The 25,727-nt window shown below is 49.9% G+C and overlaps 1 protein-coding gene and 1 long non-coding RNA gene across 7 annotated transcripts; one reads left to right on the forward strand and one right to left on the reverse strand.

The window, feature by feature from the left end:
• Positions 1-5,229: 5,229 nt before the first annotated feature.
• LOC102902089 lies at positions 5,230-14,712 on the reverse strand. 2 transcript variants are annotated; one of them, XR_890167.3, is made up of 3 exons: positions 14,573-14,712; positions 10,079-10,140; positions 5,230-5,427 (listed from the first exon to the last, which is right to left on the reverse strand). It is a non-coding gene; the product is annotated as an uncharacterized LOC102902089 (long non-coding RNA). The 2 variants fall into 2 exon arrangements; XR_890168.4 differs by lacking the exon at positions 14,573-14,712 and adding an exon at positions 14,430-14,565.
• Positions 14,532-25,565, forward strand: NAGK (N-acetylglucosamine kinase). Of its 5 annotated transcripts, none has more exons than XM_023251755.2 (10): positions 14,532-14,555; positions 16,612-16,696; positions 16,850-16,948; positions 17,523-17,664; positions 18,466-18,576; positions 19,277-19,389; positions 20,840-20,927; positions 21,915-22,012; positions 22,506-22,584; positions 23,429-23,759. In XM_023251755.2, exons 3-10 carry the CDS (start codon positions 16,889-16,891, stop codon positions 23,617-23,619), a joined length of 882 nt encoding a protein of 293 aa, XP_023107523.1. In that variant the 5' UTR covers positions 14,532-14,555; positions 16,612-16,696; positions 16,850-16,888; the 3' UTR covers positions 23,620-23,759. The 5 variants fall into 5 exon arrangements, with proteins under 5 accessions (XP_023107523.1, XP_044910291.1, XP_019682931.1 ...); XM_045054356.1 differs by lacking the exon at positions 14,532-14,555 and adding an exon at positions 14,606-14,629; XM_019827372.3 differs by lacking the exons at positions 14,532-14,555; positions 23,429-23,759 and adding exons at positions 14,736-14,863; positions 25,190-25,565.
• The last annotated feature ends 162 nt before the right edge of the window (positions 25,566-25,727 follow it).

Raw genomic sequence — 25,727 nt, forward strand, 5'->3', positions numbered from 1 at the left:
CATGACCTGAGCCAAAGTCGGACGCTCAACCGACCAAGCCACCCAGGCGCCCCTGATCCTCTTTACCTAAGCTAGCCAAACTCATCATTATCTCCCAGAACTGGAAAGGTGCCTGAGAGAAAGCAGGACCAGCCTGTGTGTGGTGTGTGGCACTTGGCCATTAAGGGGTCAACTTGCAGGCCTCTCATGTGGATGACAACAAAGGAAGCCAGGCCGCCATGAGAAGGCCCAGGCTGATGTGTTCTTAGAGTACAGTCAGTGGAGCATGGCCTGGGCCTTCCAGATCCTAGTTCCAGGCCCTTCCCTTCCCAGCTACCTTCTTATCCTTGGTTCTGTGAGGCACCACTGAGTTTCTGTTTCTTGCAACTCCAGAATTCTAAGTGTCCCAGGGGAAGAGGTTCCCAGGGCTCAATAGTGCTGACCCCAAGTTTGGGCCCTTTCCATCCCATGGCCAGCTGGACTGACCCTTCCCCCTCCTTGTCCAACACTGAGTCAAATGGTTCTTGGTCCTGGTCACACAATGTAATGACCTCAGACTGATGGAATCAGACTCTCTGGCTGGGACCTGGGTGGCAGCAAGTCTCCTGTTTGCACAGGGTTTCCTCAGGGCAGCTGGATGGGAACTTCTATCCTAGGTGACCTAGGTGACCTAGGAGATGGTGGGGTCACAAGAGTCCTGAGCACTCATACCCACCTCCTCCTCTCAGCTGCCCTACCCAGCCTGCCTTTCTTCATCCTCCTCTCATCCCTACTCAGCCAACGACAGCTCTCTGGAGCTTTCCTGGCCCTACTCCCAACCCTCACATGAGACATTTTGAGCCATGGCTCTAGAACCCTACAGAATCCCACTCATCCTGACCCCTGCCCTGCAAAGACTCTCCTACTCACCCTTCTTACTTCACAGTGCCCTTCCTGCCCCTTCTCTCTGCCTGTCCAGTCAGTTCCTACCAGTCTTTCAAGACCCAGGCGGCATCCCTCCTCCACAAAAGCCTTGCTGAGAGTTCTAGGCCACTCTAACCCCTTTCTTCTCTGACCTCCTGTTTAAACTGAGTCCACAGTCCTCATCAGTCTCATCTGCTGCCTCCCTATGACTTCTGAGCTTCTGAGTGAACTTTCTAGGAGGTGACGCCTTGCCTGCCCAGCCAGTCTGTGAGACCCACGTCTGTCCACCTGCAGCCTGGTTCAAGCCCTGGCAGGCACGTGGAGGTGCTCAGAAGGGATGCACTGGTTGCCACTAGGAGCCCCTTTCCCTCACTTCTGCGTGTCAGATTTTCAGGGAGGGGTCCCACCCTTGGGAGAGTCCTAAAGGGGCCGGGTTAGAAGGGAGCAGGCTCACCCTCACACGGAGCCACAACTGTAGCTGATAAAACTGGTTAAATTGGGGAAGAGGACCAGATTACCTCTTAATTTCCTCCCAAATCTGAAATCTGAGCCCAACATACTGGATGAACTGCTGTCCCAGCCAGCCTGCCTGCCTTTCCTCATCCCCAGCCTCCATACTCCTTCAGCGTGGGCAGCAACAGTGATGAGAGCCTGAAGCCATAGCCAGAGGCCAGTAAGAGGCCAGAATCAGCATGCCACTGGTCTGGCTAGCTGTGGCAGCGGGAGTGGGGGTGGGGTGGGTGGCAACATGTAGGCAAAGCTAAGTGCAAATCTCTGCCAGCCAACAGCAGCAGAATCACATCTCCAAGAACTACGAGTCTCCTTGCCACCCTGTCTACAGCCTTGACAAGAGTGGAGCAGGCAGCTTCTCCCCAGAGCCTTAGGGCCAGGCTAAGGAACAGGGTGGTACAGACCTCAGAGGCTGACAGGTGACAAACCTCAAGACAACTCACCCACTCATGCCCAGAAAGGCATGTACACATAGAGGCCCCCACACAGCCTGCATGTTCAGGGGCCACAGAGGGGCCCACAGGCAGACATATAGGCACATGGGACTCACTCACAGACACGTGACCAATCAGAAAGGTACCAGACTGACCTAGATATCAAAAGCACACATGCACAAGTAGACCCACAGACACAGCTCCCAGTGAGACACATGGACACAGGCTCCATGCCTGACATCATCCTGGGACACCCAAGTCAATCTTCCACGGTGGCAGGAAGGCTTTGGCTGGTTTGGCAAGGCAATAACAGTGTTTCCCACCCAACCACCTCCCTTTCCTTTCTTTCACCTGCCCTTTCCTGGAGGTCTCCTGAGCAGGGCACAACTCAGCTTCCCCTCCTGAGCTAATGAGGCTCTCTGTTCCAGGGCTGTGGGGTTTAGACAATAGAAGGCAAGGTCTGAAGCTGGCTCTTGGCCTCTTTGCTGGGAGCTGGATCCTGCCTTGTTTGTGAAGAGGGATTGGGCAAGACAGCAAGGGCTGGAGAGGCCACCAGCTTCCCTCTTTTCCACCCTGGTTGCTACACAATGCCAGACCTCCGAAGGGGAGCCTGGGCTGGATCCCCAGTGTTCCCCTCCAGCCTCTCAGCCATCACATCACACCGACCTGCCAGCAGGTCCTACACATCACGCCAGCTGCCTCTGGCTACTAGGATGAGACCAGTTTCAGGCTCTGGTTTTAGGGCTGGGAGGGTCCTGTTCTCTCTTCCTGGGCAATGGCTTCCTGTGGCTGGCACTATATGGGCACAATTGGATTGGCAGAGCTGAGGGGACTGTGCCTGGGGACAGTCGGGACCCACACAAGTAGAGAGGTCTCTGTGTGCTCGACCCTGGGACTGGATTTGGGGGAGGGTCAGAATTACCCCTTAGAGCTGAGCTGGGCAAATAGATTTTTACCCAGAGGGCTGTCCCACTGTCTGGACCATCAGATGTCTCCACAGCTGTGGAATCTCCCTTTTCCTCCTGTCCACGCCATGCACACCGGCAGCGTGGTAGAATTCTAACTCCTCTTGCTCTGTCCCCAATGCCCGCCATCTGTCTACAGCCATCCTCCTCCTGATATTCAACAGGCTGCCATCATTTAGGTGAAGGTCACCTCTTCAGAGGGGTCCTCCCTGATCACACTCTCAAATAACTCCCCACCCCATTTCCTGTTTTACCTTTCCCCGTGGCACTTACTACCGTGCTTCCACATAGATGTTTATTTGTTTCTTTTTTGTCTCTCCCACTAGAATGGAAGCCCCATGAGGGCAGAGACTTTGGCCCGTTTAGTCTCAGAATGCCCAAGTGCACACCAAGTCGGCATGAAGTAGACACACAAAGTACATTAAATGAACGAAACGTGCTGAACAAACATGAGCAGGCAGGCACACAGACACACAAGTCCTCAATTGTGAATGTGCGCATGAACACTCACAACCACGCACATGGGCGCAGGCACAGGCAGAGGCATGCGTGCTCACGTGCCCGGCTCCCCAAGGCCCAGGGGGAAGTGTTATCACCCATGTTCCCCCATCCAGGCAGCCTCCAGCAGGACTCCACTCAGCCCTCCCGGTGCTAACTCAGCCTGACACGCTGGTTGCACGTGGGGCTTCCCGGGGAAGCTGCGGCAAGCCCACCGCCATCGTGGTGGCCGCTAATTGGCTCTGTGTTGGGCCTTGGGTCACCGCTCGGTCAGCCATGGCTGATACCTTCTTCCCACTTGTCTCAGGAAAGGCACTGCTGTCCCCTCTGCTTAGGCCTCAGCCGGCCACTGAACCGCACATGCCCGGCCATGTGGGACCGGCTGGGCCAGCGAGGCCCTCTGACGGTGGCCCCCGCTCCTCTCACTCCCGAAAGGGAGCAGAGATATCTCAGCAAACAGGATTGGCCGTGGGGTGGGCATGTGCCTAAGGGCTGTGGTGTGATAACAGAGGTATGGGGAAGATTCCAAGCCCAAAGATCTCTGTCACAGCACCTGAAATGCCACCATCAGACATTGGGCCCGCTAGGTCAATCCTTGCTCTCCCACAGGGTTTCTGTTAAAGTACACATCCCCTGATATGGCAGGGGGTGGGGGTGGGGGAGGTCTTGAAAGGTGGGAAGAAAAAACACCGCTAACTCGAACATTAAAATCGATCCTTGCTTGTATCCATCTGTCAGGGCCATAAGCTTGATACGCTTATGCTCTCAACACCCCATTGCCAGGGATTTCAGTGAACCGTTTTTAGAGTAGAAGCAGTTGCCCTAGCTTAATGCCACCACACCCCATTTCTGAGACATTAGGGTTTGGGTGAAGATAAAGTGGATTCTCCTCAGCCATGTCTGGGATCCTCGGGTGGGTGCTGGGTTATCTGACTTTCTTCCCAGACAGTGGGGTTGTACCTGGGCCTTGAGAAAGCTCAAGACCTGGTTTCCTGTACAGAGGTGCTCTCCTTGCTCCCACTTTTCATTCTTCCAGATCCTAACTTATATCCTTTCACAATTTTGCCAGGCCCCAAGCTTCCTTCCAGTTTGGGACTGTAATATCTGTCACTCTCCACGCCATCCTCCAATGCTGCCTCCTCCAGGGAGGCCCCTCTACTGGTGCTCTGGCCTGGTTTTGCAACCAACCTGTGGCCACACCCTTGCCTGATCTGCCCCATGTAGGGGACTGCAGAGCTCAGGGAGGATTGGGGCAGCACCATCCCTCCCCTGTCTTTCTTCCCCCAGTGCCCCAGCTGGGGATTTATGACTGCACAAACCCCATCTGGTCAACAACTCCAGTGACCTCCTTTGATATATTCCACCACCCAGAGAGAGGCAGTGTGCTAGAGAAGGTCCACAACAGGCTCTGGGCCTCCCAGGCCAGCCCTGACCCCTGCTCTGGGTCTGGAGAGCTGACAGCCACCTTGCCCCTCTCCTTAGGAGAAAAAGGCTGGGGCAGGCCAAGGTCTTACTGACCCGGAATCTGGGCTGCCCCAGGGAAGGAGGAGTGGAGGACAGCCAGCCCCTCCTCCTACCCTGCAAGGCAAGAGGATGATCCAAGGCTTCTGGTGGTTCCAGCCCAGAGAGAATCAAAGCCCAAGCCTGAGGCCTTAGGGTGAAGAGCGGAATAGTCCAGCATTTAAAAGACAATGGATTATTAAAGAAAAAGAGAGAGAGAGAGAGAGAAATTCAACACGAATGGAAATTACACTTCTAACTGGATTATCTTTAAAGTCTGCCCATGGGATTACTGAGTTGGTACAGGCCCTCCAGGAGCATGAAGTGGGTGATCCTATAGATCTATGTTCTTTTCCAGAGTTTTCCAGTCTGGAATTATGAGAAAATTTGTATGTGTTGGGTGAAAGCATTTGCAGCAGGGGTAAAGACAAGGCTCCTTCTGTGCAAATAACCTTGTTTATTGAGCCATTAAACAGGATGAAACAGGTTTCTCTCCCTTGGGGCTTTTCTGAGCCTTAATGTACTGACAGGCAGCAGAACTCTCCACGGTAAGGGTACGGCAGGCGGACGGATGGTAGAGGACTGTGTTCCCAAGAATCACAGGAAGCCTTTGTTCTGGAATTACCAGTTAACATCTCCTGAGGAAACAGCATTTGGGAAACATTCCTGAATTGCTCTGTGGGTAATACTTCATTCTGTTATTTGCTGTCACATGTAAATCCTGCTCTCCTAAAGTACTGGAAGACAATTCTATAGAGCTGAAATCTGAACATTTCTCCTAAAAAATACTTGAGTCATATAATGTGTCATGGATCGTTGGGGCAGCCCCTTCAGACTTGCTCTAGGACGGCCCTCTCCAGAAAGGATTGTTTTTAAAGGGTGACCAACTCATCCCATTTTTACAACTGCAAGTCCCATATCCCAGGACCTCCCTCAGTCCTGCACAAACCAAACCACTGGTTTCATTGCTTCTTTGCAGGTATTTCAACATATTTCAATAGCAGGGGTCAGCTCCAAGGAGCTCAGGAGCTCTCTGAGCCCTGCATGGCACCCTGCAAGAGGCCTGTTTCAACTGATTAGGCTACTGCTCAGCCTTCTTCTTCCTTCTGTTTAGTCTTCTGCCCCACAGGTCACACTGGCCAGGTCACACTGGCCAGGGAAGGAAAGTTACCCGCCCTCACAAGACACTCTGCATCCTGGCTCTGGAATCCTAAAGAATCCCACTCATCCTGGCCCCTGTCCTGCACAGACTCTCCTACTCACCCCTCTTACTTCATTCGCAGTGCTCTTCCTGCCCCTTCTGCCTGTCCAGTCAGTTCCTACCAGTCTTTCAAGACCCAGGCGGCATCCCTCCTCCACAAAAGCCTTGCTGAGAGTTCTAGGCCACTCTAACCCCTTTCTTCTCTGACCTCTGTTTGTACTGAGTCCACAGTCCTCAACAGACTCATCTGCTGCCTCCCTGTGACTTCTGAGCTTCTGAGTGAACTTTCTAGGAGGTGATGCCTTGCCTGCCCAGCCAGTCTGTGAGACCCACGTCTGTCCACCTGCAGCCTGGTTCAAGCCCTGGCAGGCACGTGGAGGTGCTCAGAAGCGATGCGCTGGTTGCCACTAGGAGCCCCTTTCCCTCACTTCTGCGTGTGAGATTTTCAGGGAGGGGTGCCCACCCTTGGGAGAGTCCTAAAGGGGCCGGGTTAGAAGGGAGCAGGCTCACCCTCACACAGAGATGCAACTCTGGCCGATAGAAAGGGTAAGTTGAGGAGGAGGTTGCAAACCCTCAGGATTCTGGGAGGAGGGAGCTTGGGCTGGAAGGGAAGTCTTTTGGGCACCTGTAGGGAGTGGCAGAGCCAGTCAGGACACCTGGCTGCCCTGGAGCAAATCTCCCAGCTTGTGCTTTCCTCACTTCTCTCCCTCTACCTGACTCAGGGGACCACCCCTTCTCTCATGGGCTCTCCCTGGAGGTCCTGTGCCAGTCCAAGGCTTGAGCTGCTTACTGTGTGTCCAAACACAGACACTTAGTGCCTGATAAGAGGATCCTAGCCAGGCTCAGCTCCGGGAGACAAAGCCCCAGAGGTCTCGGTCCTGAATTCCCACCTCCTTCCAGGAGCCCTGCTGGCAGAGGCCTGTCTGATCCTAGGACTGCCCTTGCACTTGTCCCATCCCCAGGCAGCAGCTGGTGCTGGTGGTGACTTGCTCTGAGAGGGGTCCCTACCCAGCCTCTACTGGCTCCGGACAGCCTCCTCTGTCCAAAAGAAGTCAGAGTAGAAAGAGAGGCCCTTGTCTAGACAGGTGCTAGTCTGGCAGAGGTTTATTTACCTCTTCTCCCTTCTAAGGTCCCAACACCTGCAGGCTTGGGACACTGGGCTCTGCTCAGCCCCTTCCCAGAAAACAGTCCCACCCATCCTGGGGACAAATACTCAGCCACTAGTGCTCAAGGGTGGGTGCCAAAACATGGAGTTTCTCCTTATTTTCCAGATTCTTCTGTGAGGCTCAAGGATTTGCAGATAAGGAGCCACAACTTTATAACCTTTATGTCCATTATATAGGATTTTGTATGTGGGAAATATTTCACTAGAAAGAAATGCACTCCATCCAAATGGTGGAATGCTACTCAGCAATGGGAAGGAGCTATTGAGACATACGACAACTTGAATGAGCCTCCAGGGAACTGTGCTTTGTGAAAAAAGCTTCCGTTTATATCACATTCTTGAAATTACAAGGTTATAGAAAATGAAGAACAAACTAGTGGTTGCCAGCATCAGGAAAGGGGATGGAGGAAGGGAGGGAGTGTGGATAAAAAAGGGGCACTTTGCGGGATCCTTGTGGAGACGGGACTGTGGCAGCCGACATATGGACCTACAATTGTGATGAAACTACACAGAACTAACACACATACACACACATGTGCACACACGAAAGCAGGTACAGGGAAACTGGGAAAATCTGGGAGACTGATAGATCTGTGTCAGTATCTGGGTGTGATATTGTGCTACAGGCCTGGGATCTCTCTGTAGTATTGCTTACAATTGCTACAGTTGTCTCAATAAAAACTATAATTCTTTATTTTTGGAAAAAGAAGTAATTTTATTAAAGGGGGTGTCTGGTTTCCCTACATTTGCATATAGGCAAGGCAGGGGCCTGGAAGAGATGAGGCTTCCCCTCTACCCGCCTCTCCCTTGCAATGGAGGGACCTCTTCCCTCCTGGGAGCATCTGACCTCAGGGTTTGTCTGCCTAACCCACCCCACCCTCAGTGGTTTGCCCTTCCCTCCTGGGACACAGACTGTCGGCAGCTCAGAAAGTTCTGGGTCCAGGGCTCCAGCTAGGTGCCAAAGAACAAATCCTGAGAAAGGAATGGGACAGGCTGGGGAGTGGAAGTTGGTGAGACTCATCCCCCCCGCCCACCCCTTTACGTGTCTCAGACTCCCTACAGGGTCAGCCTCCTGGCCCTCGCTCTGGGTACACTTATTTCTGGATTTCCTGCTGTACCACAGCGTCAGGGCAGGTAACAACAGTTGGTACAAAGTCAGATGACAGAATTTGGAATTCTATGATTTATTGAGCATCAGTGGCCTAGGCATCCTGACCAAAAGTATGTACCAAGTGCCCCTAATCTGCTGAGAATTGGGGCCATCTGGTAGAGTGGAAAGGCTTTAGAGTCAGAAAGAACTGGGTTCAAACCCCAGCTTGGCCCCCTGTGAGGCCCTTGACCTATGGGCATTTTGGTCTCTATGAGATGGGCTTGCAGTTTATCTTATGGGTGTTGTGTAGTTAGGTGACATGATGCTCTTCTTCCCCCCCATTAATCCTGGAGGCGGCATCCTGGAGGGAGAGTCCAGGAGCCCAGGAGGAAGGAAACTAACCCCTCTGAACCGGACAAGAGGACATGTTCCAAAAATGGCAGTCTAGACGGAACAACTAGAGGCTTCCTGGGGCCTGGAAAAATCTCAGGAGAGGGAGACTGGTTAGAGGCCCTCACAGGAGAACTGGGCATCTTGGCAGCTGGTATGGCCGCGCCTCTTCACGCTGCTGCATGTTATTTAACCCTGGCCCTCAGATGCAAACCTGGGGAACTATTGGGGAAGGGGGGTGCAAGTGTTTGGTCTACACTGAAACCTGAAATGACTGAGTTCACCTGTACATGATTAGATTAATAGCGGAGGACTGAGACAGGAATTAATCTTAGTTGTAGGAAACGAGTTGCAGTTTAGCACCCCTGAGTTTGTGGTCTATCAAAAAGTGAACCCACTACACAGGTACATACTTTCATACATGTACTTCTTTTTTTGTTTATCTATTTATTTTTGAGAGAGACAGAGCATGAGTGGGGGAGGGGCAGAGAGAGAGGGAGCCACCGAATCTGAAGCAGGGCCCAGGCTCTGAGCTGTCAGCGCAGGCCTTGACACAGGGCTCGAAACCACAAACTGCGAGATCATAACCTGAGGTGAAGTTGGACGCTTAATGGACTGAGCCACCCAGGTGCCCCATCATATATGTACTTTTATGTACATATACGTACTGATACACACAGAGCAGAGATGTCTCATACACACATAAAACATATATACCCAGTGTGAGCTGGTAAGTGTTTAGCAGTCAGCTTTCTGGAAAACAACAACCTGATTTATAGCAGTTATTGATTTCTGTGTTGTAAATATTCCCACCATGGCAATTTCGAGCTATAATGTGATTATCACCTAATGCAAGTTAGAAAGATGTGCACAATTAGTTCTTTGTGAGCTAGTGTAAGACAGTTCCAGCATAGCACTGCAAAGTTACATTTATACATCTGTGCGTCTGCTCAGAGGTGCCTACGTATCCAGGATTGCTTAGGTTCCTTTAAGAATTGAAATTCTAGGGGTGCCTAGGTGGCTCAGTCAGTTAAGCGGCTCAGGTCATGATCTCATGGTTAGTGAGTTCGAACCCCACATCAGGCTCTGTGCTGCCAGCTCCGAGCCTGGAGCCTGCTTCAGATTCTGTCTTCCTCTCTCTCTGCCCCCCTCCCACTCGCGTGCACGTACTCTCTCTCTCTCTCTCAAAAAATAAACATTAAAAAAAAGGATTGAAATTCTAATTGTAATTTGATATGTACACTAAGTACAGAAAAATGCATAAAGATATTGTCTCAAATACATGTGCTTGTAAACACAGAAGTCACTTAGAAGCCTATACAGGTCCAAATATATAAATAAATATATATACACCTACATATAGGTAGGTACACGTAGGCCAAAACATGCATATAAACCACACACACAGACACCCACACACTCAGGAAGAAGGAATAAACCAACCTGATTTTCTGGGATGGCTGCACTGGCCTAAGACCCCACATCTTCAGGTCGAGGGCAGGAGACTAGAAGATCAGATAGGTTATTTATAGTCAACCATCTACACCTGCTTCTGCACTCTGTCTCTCATACCCCTCCTCACATCTTCTGACTGTCCTGCAGGTCTGGAAGAGCCTGTCTCTTGCCTTACCAGCCCTGGAGTCCCACCTCCATCCTTAGTAAGGGAGCTCCTTACCTGTCTTCTTTCACTGTGGGAAAGTGAGCTCCAGCTTCTGTCTCTGCCCTCATCCCAGATCAACAGAGGGAGAGGTCAGCAGGACCTCTTGGATCCCTCCTCCTGACTTCTGCTCTACTTTATCCCTTATCAATTCCTTGTTCATCTCATTCTTGCCTGGGCCATTGCCCCAGCTTTCTAAATGTTTCCCTGCTCCAGGTTCTTCCCTTCCATTTGTCCTGGTATAAGGAACCTGCCAGATTAATAATCCTAAGCAGTGCTGAGGTCACACTTGTGCTGGCAGCTTCCCAATTCAGGACAAATTAGGGCTGGATCCCTTTGAGGCCCCTTGACCACTTCTCCAACTCTTGCTCCCCCAGGCTAGTTTCCCTTCTGTTTTCTCCAAACATCTTTCTCTCCTCAATCAGTTCTGCAAATTGTCTGTGCTATAGAAACAGCTTGGGGGCGCCTAGGTGGCTCAGTTGGTTAGGTGTCTGACTTCAGCTCAGGTCATGATCTCAAGGTTTATGGGTTTGAGCCCCACACCGGGCTTTTTGCTGACAGCGCAGAGCCTGCTTTGGATTCTCTGTCTTCCTTTCTCTCTCTCAAAAACATTGAAAAGAAAACAAAACAAAATTGTTCGTTTCCTTCTTTCGTTCACAGTGGGGCATTTACTACCTCTCATGACTGCAGTACAGTGCTTTATAGTTTATAAGCACGCTCAAAACTACCCTGCCCTGCACTGAGGTTAGCCCTGTACTCCTCTCACCTGCCCTGTACTGAGGTTAGCCCTGGAAATACAGTGGTTAGTGATGTGGAAATGTGGGGGTTAGGAGCTGATGGCCAAGAAAGAATTCTTGACACATCTTTAGTGCAAAAAGGTGGTTTTATTAAAGCACGGGGACAAGACCCGTGGACACAAAGAGCTGCCCTGGGATTATGAGGAGTGACTGATTATATATGATTTTCTACCCTATGGAGGGGAGGGTGATGACAGGGTCCCAGGACTTTGAATCTATAGGTTTCTGGAAGTTTGGCTATTGATAAGATCGCTTTTTTTTCTTGTAAATCATTAAGACAGTTGCAAACTGATACAGACTCAAGTCCTGCCTGACTGTGGTCTCTGTCAGTTAACCACTAGTTTACTGTGATCTTTATCAGTTAACCTCTTGTTTCTCCCTCCAGCAAAGCATTAAGACAATTGGGTGTTCCTGGAGGAATGTTATACTCTGCCTGTCTCAAGTATTTGTCAAGTATTTGTTGCAGGTTATAAGGAAATTTATCTACATTTCTTTTACCTTTGTTATCCACATCAGTGACTAAAAACAGTTGTTGTGCCTTGAAGTCAACATAACCTGTTGAGGACCTTGGGCCCCAAAGTCCTCTGCCCCAAGATCATAAGTGGATTTGGGAGAGAAGATATTTTCCTACTGTCCCCTTTGCCTGCCCCAATCTCCACTCCCAATGGAAATATGGCCTCCCTGGACTCACAGGGACAAAAAAGGGAAGACAGAGAACAAGACTGTGGCTTGCAGAAGAGGACTTTACCAACCACATGAGCATCACAGGAGGGGCTGTTGGGATGTTGCAAGCCCAGTATAATGGGCCATTAAACTTTTACAAAGCTAAATAGAGGTTAACACTTGTCTCTATTGCAACATCTTTATTTCCTTCCCATAACTACCACACCCATAGTAAGGAACATTTATTTGTGTAAGCCTAAACTAATACTTTGGTTTCAGAGCCTCAGTTTCCTCAGTTGTAATATGTGGTTAGAAGTCTCTGGTATTTTCATGGGGTTGGTAAAATGATCAAACGAGATAAAGGTACATGTAAGAGTTTTATGGAACTATAACGTACAATGCTGTCAAAAGTTCAGAAATAACAGAAGTAAAACCAATCAGTCGTTGAAGTAGTAAAAGTTTACTGTGCACACTCCAAAATAAAGAGTTTGCAAACTAGGAGCACTCAAACCAAAACATGGAATGAGGTTCACTGTTGTCACATATTGCTATAAAACAGCTTGTTTAGTGACAAAACAGTGACTGTTTATTCTTTACTGTGATTGGTTATTTACGGTGTCTAAATGGGGTATCTGTCTTGATAGATGGGGCCTCCAAAATGTGGGGCAAAGATCAGGTGGAAGCTGCTGGCTCGGGAGGTGAAAGAATTCACCTTCAGCAAACAAAGGAAACAGGTTATTGAATACACCACAAGGGAGAAGCAGGCAAAACAGCAAAGGAGAAGCTGTGGACAACAAGGCAGTGGGTGGGGGCTGTTTTTAAACGGGGAAGATGAGGTACGGCCACGTATGGAATTCTCCCTTTTTTGGTAACTATGCCTGGTTGTAAGTAGCCCATTGGTCAGTTAGGGCCTATGGATATTTTGAGGTGGGTGGCCCGATGCGCCTGTCTGTACTCAGCCAGGGAGCCCTTGTGGGCCTTTTCTACATTCCATTGCTCAAGCCTGTTTGCCTACAAGTGGCCTCTGCTGTTATAACATTAAAATTTTCTTAAATGATAGGGAATTGGTCAGTGGTTACTTCTTATGAACCTTGGGAAACAGTTTAAGTTTTGCTTATGATTTCTAGAGGAAAAAGCAAGAAATGACCCAGGTCAAGTTAGTCTTGCAAAATAAGCTAAATTAAGCCTTGTTTGTTTGACTAGACTGGTTTTGTCCTCTCAGGGAGTTTTCAAAGCTGGTCTCTGTTTGTTAGCTTATTTGCAATCCTGTATTTTACAATTACAGCACATCTCATTTTGGACTAGCCACATTTCAAGTGTCCAGAAGTCCCATATGGCTAGCGTGCTGGACAGCACATGGTAATTAACTATGTAAATAAAAATTAGTTAAAATCTGTGTAGTACTTTAAGGTTTCCAAAATTCTTCTGATATTTATTTAAATTCTGTGTCATTCTGGGGAGGTGGATGCTTAGCATTTCCATTTTGTAGATGAGAAGCGGCAGCAATTGTGTGTAATTCACCCAAGGTCATCAGCTAATTTGTGGTGAACTTAATCCTTGCATTGGAATCTTGGAATCTGGGCACTTTCTCTTCTGCTTCCTTTTCTAAACAAGCAGTACAAAGGGAAACTTTGTCACACATACAGGTCCCAAAGCTGACTGCACTAGTGTGCAAAAAGGCACAGTCCTTTCAAATCCACCTGTAATCTCCTCTCCTCTAAAAATCCTGCCCAGTTTAATCCCACCAGAATCTATGAGTTCCATTATTCTAAAAACGTGTGTTAGATTAAGCACCTTCCAGCTCAGATGTTCTAGGAACGTAAATGATACAAATGGGCATACAAAAATCCTCTCTCAGATATTCTCTATGACGCAGTGATTTACATTTTAACTACTCTTGAAGGGTCCACTGTGGTGTTTCAGCGTCCCAAATAGGTAAGACATGAGATAAAGACTCCTCTCTTCCAGTCTAAAAAAGCACATATATGCCAAAGGTTCACACCAAAACATAACCAGACCCAACTGGCTATCAGGGAAAGAAGCTACTAATGCAGGGTTTCTCTAGGAGATGCAAGTTACGTCGCGGGGAGGGGGGGGCGGGCAGAGCAGGGACCAGGCCAGGACTCCTCCCTAAGGCTGAAGAGATGCCAAAGGCAGCTGACTTCCCTCCTGACCTGACAAGCTGTCCCATCGTGGGCCCCGAGCAGCCTGGAGGAGTCGACTGAGTGCTGCAGGAGCCCCAGCCCGGCTCCTAACCATGGCTAGTATTCCCCGCCCCCCTCCCCTTCTCGCTCTTTCCCTTTTCCAATTCCGTGTAAAGAAGGAGAGTGGGGTGGTAGTTGGAGGGCAACAAAAGTTTTGCAGTCTATGTCCCCGCAAATACCCTCCCTGCACAAAGACTTGAACTGAGCGGGTACTAAGAGCTGACCGCCCCCTTGTCCGGGTTGCAAGGACAGCCTCGAGGGCTCTTCTTTCCCAGCCCAATTCTAGTTACTTCCGGTTACGCACATTCGGCACGAGCGCAGCAAAAAGTCTGCGTGGTGCTTGTACGCGCAAGCGTGACTTTTGCCATCTCCAGGCAGGTGCCGGGTTGGCCATCCTAATTTTTAACGCAGTGCCCCTAACTTGTGCGCTCAGCGCCCCGGGGGCCCACATCCACGCAGGTAACTGGTCGCACCTCAGTCTCAGAGTCCGTCACCGACAACCAACGTGGCTCACAGGCTGTGCGCACGCGCGAGGCGGGGCTGCCAGCAACTTCCGGGCGCTGGGGGGGGGGGGGGCAGGGCACTGACGTATCCAGCAGGTGGGAACCGGACACACCTTTCTGGCTCCTTCATTTGGGATCTGGTATCCATCTCCGGAGGCAGGGTCCAGGAGGTGGGGAGGGATCCGGCCGGGGTCCGGAGTTGCCGCAGAGGCCCTCACTGGTTCCGCCCCAGGCTAGCGGCGGCTCGCTGCGCCACGCCCCGCGCAGTCAGCTGGACGGCGCAGACGTTCACATGACGCGGGGCGGGGCGGAGCGGGCAGGTGGGCGGGAGGAAACCGAACAGCCGGATCGGCGGCTGCGGCGGCGCATACCGGCATGGCCGCTCTTTACGGGGGTGTAGAGGGGTGAGTGCGGCCCGGCGGAGGGAACCCGGGAGGGGCGGCTTGGAAACGGTCGGAGGGCGGAAGGAAGCCCGTGCCCCGGCGGGCAGGCTGGGGACCTCCCACCTTAGGGTCTGGCCACTTTAGGCTTCTGAAGTGCGGGGGCCTTGCGGAGGAGGGGTGTGTGCAAGCGCAGCGATGCCTTTCCGCGCGGGATCATGTGCCGTGGCCACAGCCGGGGCGCGGGGTCTTTTATGTTTCACGGTGGAACCACACCTCTTTTTCCCACGAAGACCCACTCCACCGGCCCCAGCTAGAGAAGTTCCTTTTCCTCATTCCCGACCCTGGAGAGAGTTTGGCTGAACTGGTGTCAGGTGTGAAGTTGCTGGACTGGGGTGGGGAGTGGGAGTGTGGTGGAAACCGGGACAAAGACCTTTGCCAGAGGGTAGCCCAAGTGCTAGCCTGTACTAGTGTCTGGAACCCCTCTGTTCTTGTCGGCACTTCAGGCTCCTCACGCTAGATCGAGCCCTCTGTCATTCTTGGATTTTTCCTGCTTGAAAGCTTGTTTACTGGATTTTTTGTAATAATGCTTCCTGTATGACTGTGGGCAAGACTTTGGCCCTATCTGGGCTTTTATCACATGTGTAAAGTGAGAAGAGGGATGAATGAGAGGATTGCCAAGTCCCCTGCCAGTGAAAGCATTCTGTGGATGTGGGTGTGTCAAACCCGAGCTTAATAGAGGGTGGCTCTTGTCTCAGCCCAGGTACTTACTTTTGAATCTGAAATTGGGATTACCTCTGTGGCAGCCACATCCCACTGCTGGCTCGCAACCCAATGTCTTTTTTTTTAACATGAATTTTTAAGGTTGATCTCCCCCATCCTATCTGTTAAAAAAAAAGTACAGGAGCTTGTGTTTATCCATGTTCTATTCATGTGTAAGATAATGACCTATTTTTCTAGTTTGTCAAATTCTTTTGGATACTGAATCTGCCACCTCGTGCATTGACTACACCCTTGAAACTTCTTGTCGTCTTTGAGTTTGAACAGTGGGACGTTTGGTGTCCTCTTCTGATATTCCCAAGAGTACTGATCGATAAAGAAACGTACATCACACCACCACAGACCTCTCACCAAACTACCAATGACCATTTCCCCCATTAATAAGCATTTTGCCATTTGGTTGCCTAAGTAGGCATAAACTCTCCCTGCCATCTGGCCAGTGTTTCTCCCAAGGGTTTCTTGAAGAACTGGGAACTGGACCTTGAAAGGCAGCCTTTAGCTATTGTGAAAGAAGCAGAGATGTGTGCCATTCCCTTTAGTCACATTTACTGAGTGTTGCTGTGCCAGGCATGAGGGTGGACACGTGATCCAGAGCTTGGCCCCATGGAGCTGGTAGTCTAGTGAGAGGCAGATAGAAAAACATCTAAACATTCTTAACAGAATCTTTGAGAGTTATGGGAGCACTGATACGCCTTAACTGAGGCAGCCGTGGGGGTTGGGGTGGGCCACATGTCAGAGGTCTCAAGGACCAGGTGATCGAGAAGTAGGGTCTTGCAGGATAAGTAGGACATTCCCAAGGGAGGCTGAGCAGGAACGTTTCACTTCGGTAGCACATCAAACACCAAACCACAGAAGTGGGCTTGGGCACGGGACTTGGGTTTGCCGAAGCTGCCTCCATCTCACTGGTCTCTGCCTGTGACAAGGACTGCATAAGCTTAGCCGTACCTGCAGGTTTGTCTGAGTAAGACTGAGTGCCGCCTTGTGTTCTGTAGGGGAGGCTCACAGTCCAAGGTCCTTTTACTCTCAGAGGATGGGCAGATCCTGGCAGAAGCGGATGGACTCAGCACAAACCACTGGGTAAAGACCACAGTGAGGGACCAGTGGGTTTGGTTGTGCTTTTATCCTCTGTAGCTCCCATTAAGGTGGTGGTTGGGGCCACTTACAGCAGCCTCTAGGGGCAGCACATGTCATGTAAGCCTTTGTAACTTCTCTTCCCTTGCTTGGGGCCAGCTGATCGGGAAAGACAAGTGTTTGGAGAGGATCAACGAGATGGTGAACAGGGCCAAGATGAAAGCAGGGGTGGATCCTCTGGTCCCTCTACGAAGCTTGGTGAGTCTGAGATAGAGCCTGGGAATTAAGTCACAGAAACACAGCGATTTTCACTAGATGAGTCTGATAATGACAAAGTGAAAGGCCTTGAGGGCTTAGTCTCTGGTGTAGAAACACAGATCCTCACCTGTTCTTGTGGCTCAGCACAGAGCTTGACCTATAAGCATTCATTAAATGTTAGCCGTTATTCTTAGCTCAGATGTTTCTCTCAAGTTGCTGTAGAGTTGACCACTCCCTGGCCATCGCCTCAGTGAGATGTTCTGCAGGCCCAGCTAAACCCCATGTGTTCCAAACCAAGTCTGTCTCCTCTGCTTGCTCTTCCACCTGACTTTTCTGTTCAGGGCACTACTGACCCTCTCATGCTACAAACCTGGCATTGTTGAATCCCCTCTCCGGGTTCATTCCCGGATCAGGTTCCTCTTGCAGCCACAGCCCTCTGATGGGTCATGTTTGGGGTAGAAGGAGGACTTATGCCCCGACGTAGAGAGAAGGGACAGACACCATGAAGGGAGGGGGTTGCGAAAGGAGCTGAGTCTAGGGTGCTGCTCGCTAGCTCACCTCCCCTGCGGCCTAGGGCCTGTCCCTGAGCGGAGGGGAGCAGGAGGACGCGGTGAAGATGCTGACGGAGGAGCTGAGGGACCGATTTCCCTACCTGAGTGAAAGCTATTTAATCACCACCGATGCTGCCGGCTCCATCGCCACGGCTACGCAGGATGGTGAGGAGAAGGGAGGGGTGAGACTGAGAACTGGTTTTCTTGGGAAAGCCCCTTCAGGATAGCCAGCAGAACTTGTCTTACAATATCTGGAAGGCAGGCGTCAGCATACCCCGTTCCCTTCTCCCTGTTCTTTTTATTGGCTTAAGTTCCTGTCAGAGCAAGGCCCAGACAGAAGGTGGGAGGGCAGAACAGTATCTTCATGGGAGGCAAGAAGAGTGAAACCTAAGAGTGTACTGCAGAGGAGGGAGCCCCTGGGGCAGTGTGGGGATGGGGATGGCTGGGAAAGCAGTTAAGTGCTAAAAAGAAAATGGGAGGAGCTCTGTGGTAGCAGTGTAAAAGGGCCTTGGTATCATTGCAAGATCAGCATTTCAATCTCTGTTCCTATTTTGCCAGCGTACCATCTTGGAGAAGTTCTAGAACTCTCTGAGTTTCAATTTCCTCCACTCTAAAATGGGGCAGTTGTATTCACAAATGTAGTTTAGGATATTGAATCAGTATCACTGTGTGAACAGGATCTGGCATAATCCCTGGCTCATAATAGGCACTCAGTAAAGCAGGTAGTCTCTTGGCTGGGAGAGGAGACAGGCTCGTGTTCCTCTTGTCTTCCAGAGAAGGGCTCTATGTAGACTGGAGCTTTGAGACTCAGGCCCTCCACTTTCAGGCAGGAAACTAGCTGGGCTCGGTTATCTCTACAAGATTGGGTGGTGAACCCAGGGCTGTTTTCTGTCCTGTCTTTCCTCAGAAGCTGTGTGCTCCGTGGGGGGCCTTGACTACACTGAGCCTCCCATGCCCTTTCCCCAGGTGGGATCGTGCTCATCTCTGGGACAGGTTCCAACTGCAGGCTCATCAACCCGGATGGCTCAGAGAGTGGCTGTGGCGGCTGGGGCCACATGATGGGGGACGAGGGCTCAGGTGAGCTCATGCTAACTGGGCCTGGCTCTGGCTCGGGGTCCTGGACCCTTCTCTTCCTTCACCTCCCCATCTTCCTCTCCCCCTGCCCTTGGCCCCCGACCCCTTGGGGCTTTCCTCAGACAGCTCCTGAAAAGTTGTTCTGAGTACAGGATAATGACTGAGAGGTGCCACACTAGTGGTTGACCTTAGTCCTCAGCAGTGATCTGTATCCAGATTCAGATTCATGCCTCAGCATAATAGTTGTTGCCTACCTGTGTTCACTTTTGGAGTCCTTTGGGAGAAACTGACACTATGAAAGTTAAGGCCATAGGTGCCAGGACATCCTGTATCAGTCTGCTAGTAGGAGAGAGGTATAGAAGCTCCTCCTGCATGACCTCTTCATAGGTAGCAGGTGTACATTTTCATAGGGGCCTTTGGGGTCAGCTCATGGCAGTGACTACAGTGGTTTGTGTGACAGCTGACCGACTTTATTTTGGGGTAGGAGCTAGTGTGACACAGCTTCCGCTGTCCTGTCTTCCCCCTAGCTTTCCCTTAGTGGATTGGTCAGATACAGTTTAAACTGAGGCCCCAAGGCTGGGAGTTGGGGCACCTAATTTGCTGTAATACCCATGCTAATCATTGACCTGTCTAGGTCTGAGTTTCCCTATCTGTGAACCCAGGGAGATTGCCCCATCTACTTAGTCCTCTCTGCTTTCCACAGCCTACTGGATTGCACACCAAGCAGTGAAAATAGTGTTTGACTCTATTGACAACCTAGAGGCGGCTCCTCATGACATTGGCTACATCAAACAGGCAATGTTCAACTATTTCCAGGTACTTCCCCCTGCCTCTGGTAAACATGCACACCTGGGATGGGCAATGGCTGCTGAGCAGGAGGGAATGTAGATGGATGAGCCAAAGGGAAGTTGGGGTGAGTTGTGGGTCAGAGCTGGAGGATGGAAAAGTTCCAAGTGAGGACAGGATTCATAAAGGTGTAGGTGATACATTCCATGATGTTGTCAGGCATGAGGAATAGGTAGGCTGGGGACCAGTGGTTAGCTAGAATTCATTCTTGGGCAGCTAGACCCTGCTGGGAGATGAAGGCAGATGCCATTTTAGGCTTGAATGAGAAGTGCAGGGTGAGATCAGGAGACTGTGTACTCAGAGACAGCAGGTGAAGGTTGCACAGGTGTGTTGGACAGTGAGCTGTCTCTGGCCTGTATGGGTCAGGGAGAACAGCTTATTAAAGAGTTGGGCAGGGAAAGTTCTTAGGGAGGTATAATCTCCTACCCAGGGCATTAGGGACTGACTTTTCCTCTGTCTGGGCCATGCTTGCTTGTAGTGGGTTAGGAAACAGCTGCCTTTAGCTGAACCTGAGGTAAAGGGGGAGACAAGGAAGAGAAATCTATTTGATAGACACCTCTGAGTGGGAGCTGCTTTACAGGGGCTAGGGATCAGCTCAGTGAAGGAAATTAGAGTTGCTGGAAGATAGGACCTGTGTTTTCAAAGTTCATGGATTGATGATTAAAGAGAAACTCTGGCCAGGGCCAAGGTGAGGAATGGGGAAGGACCAGGAAGAGAAATTACTTTGGATAGCAGTTGCCGTGGAAAGTGGAGTTAAGCTACCCTGACCCAACAGATTGGTTCTGCACCCACCGATACATCTGCCACTCCCTCTTTTGTCCTTTAGTCATTCTTCTAAAGTCATTTCAAAGATTAAGGGAGACCATGTTCATAACATGCTTAATATATTGCTGTAGGTGCCCAAATCGTAGCCCCCTTGTTCCATTTTCGTAGTGTATTCTGGGGAAGCACTGGTTCCTCAGGACCTGCAGAGGCGGTTTTTTGAGGTGAAAGAAGGGAGAGAAGTTTGTGGTCAGAGAAGTTTGGGAGAAACAAATAGATTTCTTGGTTCTGGACTTCACAGGGCCTTTAATTTGCTAATGTGCACTGTGACTCAGGGTTGCAATGTGCGATAGTCCTTAGATTCCTTTCCCCAAAGAAATCTTTTCATGAGCAACTCAAGGAACTACTGAACACACCTTGGTGAGCCCAGATCTGTGCTGTATGTATCCAAGCTAAGGACAAGGAGCAATGGAATCCATGTGGGGAAAACAACTTTTTTCAAATGAGAAATCTCAAATCTTTATGTTCTCTAGAACTTAAGAAACAAACATTATTCCAGCTTTCCAAACAGAGACATCAGGAAGGTCAATTTGGGTGGGCCAACTGGTTATTTTCCTTTGCTTCTGATAACTATCTGTGCCCTTTCTCTGTCTCTCAGGTGCCAGATCGGCTAGGAATCCTCACCCACCTGTATAGGGACTTTGATAAATGCAGGTTTGCTGGGTTTTGCCGGAAAGTTGCAGAAGGTACTAGATAGAGGTGGGGCAGGGTTTTATTTAGTTTGTTTCTCAAAAGACCTCCCTAATTGGGGGATAGAATGGGGTTCGTATGGAAACTGGAAGCTAATTTCCCTTTGACCAAGTGATTTCAGTTCTCTGCCCCCATGCGCCTTGGTACTGGTGGGCCTTGGAATGGAGCCAGAAGGACACGTGGGTTGTATGAAAATTATATTATCTATGTTTCTCTTCTTGACAGCTGTTATGGCTTGTGCGGGCTGTGTGTCTGTTTCTGAGAAATTTATGAAGCAATTCTTTGGTCACATCTATAATTAAAACAAAACAAAACAACTAATGATACCCAAAAACCTAGGAGGTCATAGAGAGGTTTGGCCTATTGGGTTGGGTGTCAGGAGAAGCTAAACTGTAGGGCTTGCTTGCCTGCACATTGCTTCTCCACTATAAGGTTCATACTCCTTTCACTTGATTCCTAAGGCCTCATGGCATTATAGGGCCCTCTTAGGTCTTGCTGGACTGAGACCCTTTCAGAGCAGAGCTAGGGAGGGGCTGACCAACGGCAGGCTGTTGGATGGGGGCTTAGGGGGGCGGGGAGGCAGGAGCACCAGCCAGCTTCCCAAGTAAGGTCTTGGGTCCCTAGAGGTGAGAGACCTTCAGGGACAGACTCAGTAACTGTGTAACCTGGAGTACAGATCAGGTGGCACTGTGCTCTTCCGGGGCAGCGGGGGGGCGGGGGGGGGCGCCCCTTCTCATGCACGTGGGATGAACCTCCTCCATACAGGACACCCCTCCTAAGGTGGGAGTATGTGGTGTGGGCAGGGGAGTAAGGATGGAGAGACCCCTTTGGAGGCTTGCTTATCTACATGCCAATGAGGTGGGCATCCATTCCTACTTTGCTAGCTGTGGGTACTCCTGTTGCTGCCCTGCAACAGAGGGAATAGCAGAGGACAGGCAGCTCGCTAGGTATTCACCAGCTCCCTTCCCTCCCCTCTCCCCCAGGTGCTCAGCAAGGAGATCTCCTTTCCCGTTTTATCTTCAGGAAGGCTGGGGAGATGCTGGGCAGACACATTGTGGCTGTGTTGCCTGAGGTTGACCCGGTGAGTTGAGGTGGGAAATGAATCCTCATTTATCCCCGCAGGTGGGATGCTGCGGGGCCAGATTTGACTCTTTCTCATTAGGGTTGAGACTGTCCTATCAAACTCTGTAAATGGGGCGCAATTTTAAATGAGCTTAGGGTATGAGAAAAATTCCGTATAAAGTCTGTAAAACATGGAAATTCTTTGGTCCAGAGCCTCCCCTCTGTGGCCGGCCTGCAACCTGTATTTGTATATAGTAAATTGGTTTAATGTGGTGCATGTTTTTGTCGATTTCCGTCTCTTCCCTTCCCTCCTCTGTATTGTTGCTTAACCCTTTTTCCTTTCCTTTCCCTCCCTTGGTTTTATGAATCCCCCTGTTTTTCTCCCTTATTTTCCATACACCTTGGCTAGAGGGAGAATAACTGGGATAGGGTAGGCTGGACTTAAGAAACTACCCCACTTCGGCACTGGATAGGTTTGGTCGCCCCCACTAGCCATTTCTACTCTCCGCCAGGTCTTGTTCCAGAGGGAGATGGGCCTCCCCATCCTGTGTGTGGGCTCTGTGTGGAACAGCTGGGAGCTGCTAAGGGAAGGTGAGTATAGGGTGGGTGGCAGAAGGGGGTGCTTGGGAAAGCTGCCTGCCCAGGGAGGACTTGGGACCTGGGCCCAGAGGCTTGGATAGGCCATAGCCCTTAGCCTTCACTCTGCCATGGAGCCCGTATACAGTGTCCCATCCAGCTTCCTTGAACTCTTAAACGATGTTCTTTTTAAAGGATTTATTAAATATGCACCACTTTTTTTAAACATTTTATTTTTTTTTTTGAGAGACAGAGACAGAGTATGGGCAGGGGAGGGACAGAGAGAGAGGGAGACAGAGAATCCAAAGCAGACTCCAGGCTCTTAAGCTATCAGCACAGAGCCCATTGCGTGGCTAGAACCCATGAACTCAAGATCATGACCTGAACCGAAGTTGGACACTCAACCAGCTGAGCCACCCAGGCGCCCCTAATATGCACCACTTTTTAAAAATTAAAGATAAACCTCACTTAAAATGAGAGCTTCTGACCAGCATGTGGTGACATTTGTAGTCAACACAGTCCCAGCCAGAAGGAAACCAACCCAGCATTGGTTGGTTCGGGTAACTGTGGTTTCCATTAGACATTCTGAAGTAGTTCAAGGACCCCATCGCTTCCTTGGAGTTCCTGGCATTGGGTGCTTGGTGGCTGCAGGCTCTAGGACCCCACAGCCATTACTGGGCTCCTGTACCCTGCTGCCCTGTCTGTTAGGGATTTGGCATGTGGGCCCCTCGAAGACCTGTGTGGGAATGCCTCAGGGCCTGGGCCTCTTCTTTCCCTGTCTTTGTCCCACCTTCTCCTGGTCTCAACCACAGGGTGCTGGTCTGCTGTCACCTCCGTCATCTGCCCTCTTTCCCTCCAGGTTTCATTCTGGCACTGACCCGGGGCAGAGAGAAACAGGCCCAGAACTCCTTCTCCAGCTTCACCCTGATGAAGCTGCAACACTCCTCTGCCCTGGGCGGGGCCAGCCTAGGGGCCAGGCATATCGGGCACCTCCTCCCCATGGACTACACTGCCAATGCCATTGCCTTCTACTCCTACACCTTCTCCTAGGGGGCTGGCCCTGGCTCTACCATTACAAGCCCAGTGGACACTGAGTATTGGAAAGGAGGAGGCTTTTTTCCTTTTCCTTTTTTTTTTCTTTTTTTAAAGAAAAACATATATGAAAGAAAATAAACACACTTTACCCACTCCCCAATTGGATTGTGTTATCAAGCACACTTGCTGTGTACATCCTCAGGGCACCTGCCAGTAGGTATCCTATAAAGCTCAGGAATGGTTTTAGTCTAGGATTTAAAGCCCTGTGCCCAGGTACTTGGCCTGTGGTTTGCGATCTGCTTGCCACACAGTTGCACAGAACATTCACGTGTGCCATCCCTCCCCAGCCCCCCCAACATTAGCATATGTACATGCTGTGCGGCTGCCAGTTAAACAGTGACCTCAGTTGTCTCCTGTCAAAATGGGTAATGATGCCTATACAGCCATTTTTAAGGAGCTAAAGGTTTTCTGTGGGGAACATCACAGGGACTAACCTTAGACACACCCTCACCTCCTGAGAGCCCCGGTAGGGTTTAGGGGACAGTACCATTCTGGTCTCAGAGAATTACCTCACTGGATTTGGTGCCTCTAGGTAAACAGCACATTTTGCAGTTTTTCCCCACGAATGAGTTCTTGAGAGGTTATGAGGATGGCTTAGATCCAAGAAGGCCAATTAGACACAACTAGGTGGCCTCCATATTCCTGGTAACTCCTAGCCTGGCTCTGGTTATAGAAGACGTTTTGCATTTGTTGTGTGACACATAATAATGAACATCGGTGAAGAGCAGATAGGATTCCTGTCCCCTGGATACTGTTGGTTTGATCAGTAAAGACCAGGCCAAAGCTTCCTGTTTTGCTGCCCATGCTGCTCGGTGAAGACCAAAGATGGAGTCTCTGTCCACAATGGCTGCTTCTGTAGATGTTCAGAGTGTAAGCTGTTAGAAGGCATGGACCATGTATCAGACATTGGTTCTCAAGCTTATGTGCATCAGTTATTCTAGATTGTGTTATCAACACAAAAGACTTTTGTCTTTCTCTTCTATAAGGTGTCTGATTCAGTAGGTCAAAGAAGAGGTGGAAATGTTCATTTTTGCTGAATACCTTGGGTGATTTGTGCTGCAGAGGTGCAGCACATGTAAAAAACTTTGAGAAGTTTTTTTACATTATCTCAGGACCAGGATCAATCAGTATTTTGGATTTAGAATCTAAAACTTCATTGGTGGAGAGTGTACAAATGGAACATAAATATAAGAGTTCATATTCTTCAAGAATATGGCCATCCCTCTTCCTTACCATTCATTGTCTAGGCTCTGCTATTCCAGTGGGACACTACAGGTTTTAGAGCCAAGCAAGGAGCACATCTTAATTGATTTTTTAGTCCCTGTGCATAAGGGTTGAATAAAAGTTGAGAAAAATAAAGGCAATATTAAAGTGCACAAGGTCAAATGTGTTCCTATCTCCTCATCCAGTGTAATTTTCCAGCAGGAGGGCCCTGTTACCAGAGGTTGTGGTGCAGAAAGTCATAGTGATTTTTGATGAGTTTCTCCACCTTTTATTTAAACTTATAATCTCCTTCCCTAATAAGATACCAGGAGTAACTAATGGGATTCCATGCTGTGAAGGCGTTAGAGATGGATATATTCATCTCTCCTGAGCCTCAAACAGCCTTGTGACCAAGCAAAAGCATGGAACAAGAACGGGACTCAAATGAAGCCAGCACTGCTTTACTCTACCTGTGGGATTTCATCAACAGCACAGCCTCATCTATATCATTCATTCAGCAAGCACTGAATGTCTCGCGGCTGTGATGGGTGGTGCTCTGAGGATTAAAAATGAGTACACCCCTATACCTCATACCAACTGAGAAGTTGACAAAAATTTATGGAACTGCATGTTTACAATATCTGCTTTTCTGTAATCTACTTAAGTTTAATAAAATGTTTTAGTGAATGAATACAACATTCCCATCTTCAAGGATGTGAATAAATGAATAGACATAACTATAGTATTTCAAAAAGGTCTAAACAGGCAAATCAGCTCAGATTCCACCCCCCCCCCCCCCCCCCCCCGCCCAAATCCTGGTTTTAAGAAGGCAGCAAAGAAAACCAGCACTCGAAGCAAAA

This window comes from Felis catus, chromosome A3 (assembly GCF_018350175.1).
Source record: "Felis catus isolate Fca126 chromosome A3, F.catus_Fca126_mat1.0, whole genome shotgun sequence".
Lineage (NCBI taxonomy): Eukaryota > Metazoa > Chordata > Mammalia > Carnivora > Felidae > Felis > Felis catus.

Coding starts and splice junctions, on each gene's coding strand:
- NAGK (XM_003984105.6), top strand. CDS start 14,835: ATGGCCGCTCTTTACGGGGGTGTAGAGGG. Junction 16,697..16,849: donor GACTCAGCACAAACCACTGG/GTAAAGACCACA, acceptor GCTTGGGGCCAG/CTGATCGGGAAAGACAAGTG. Junction 16,949..17,522: donor TGGTCCCTCTACGAAGCTTG/GTGAGTCTGAGA, acceptor CCTGCGGCCTAG/GGCCTGTCCCTGAGCGGAGG.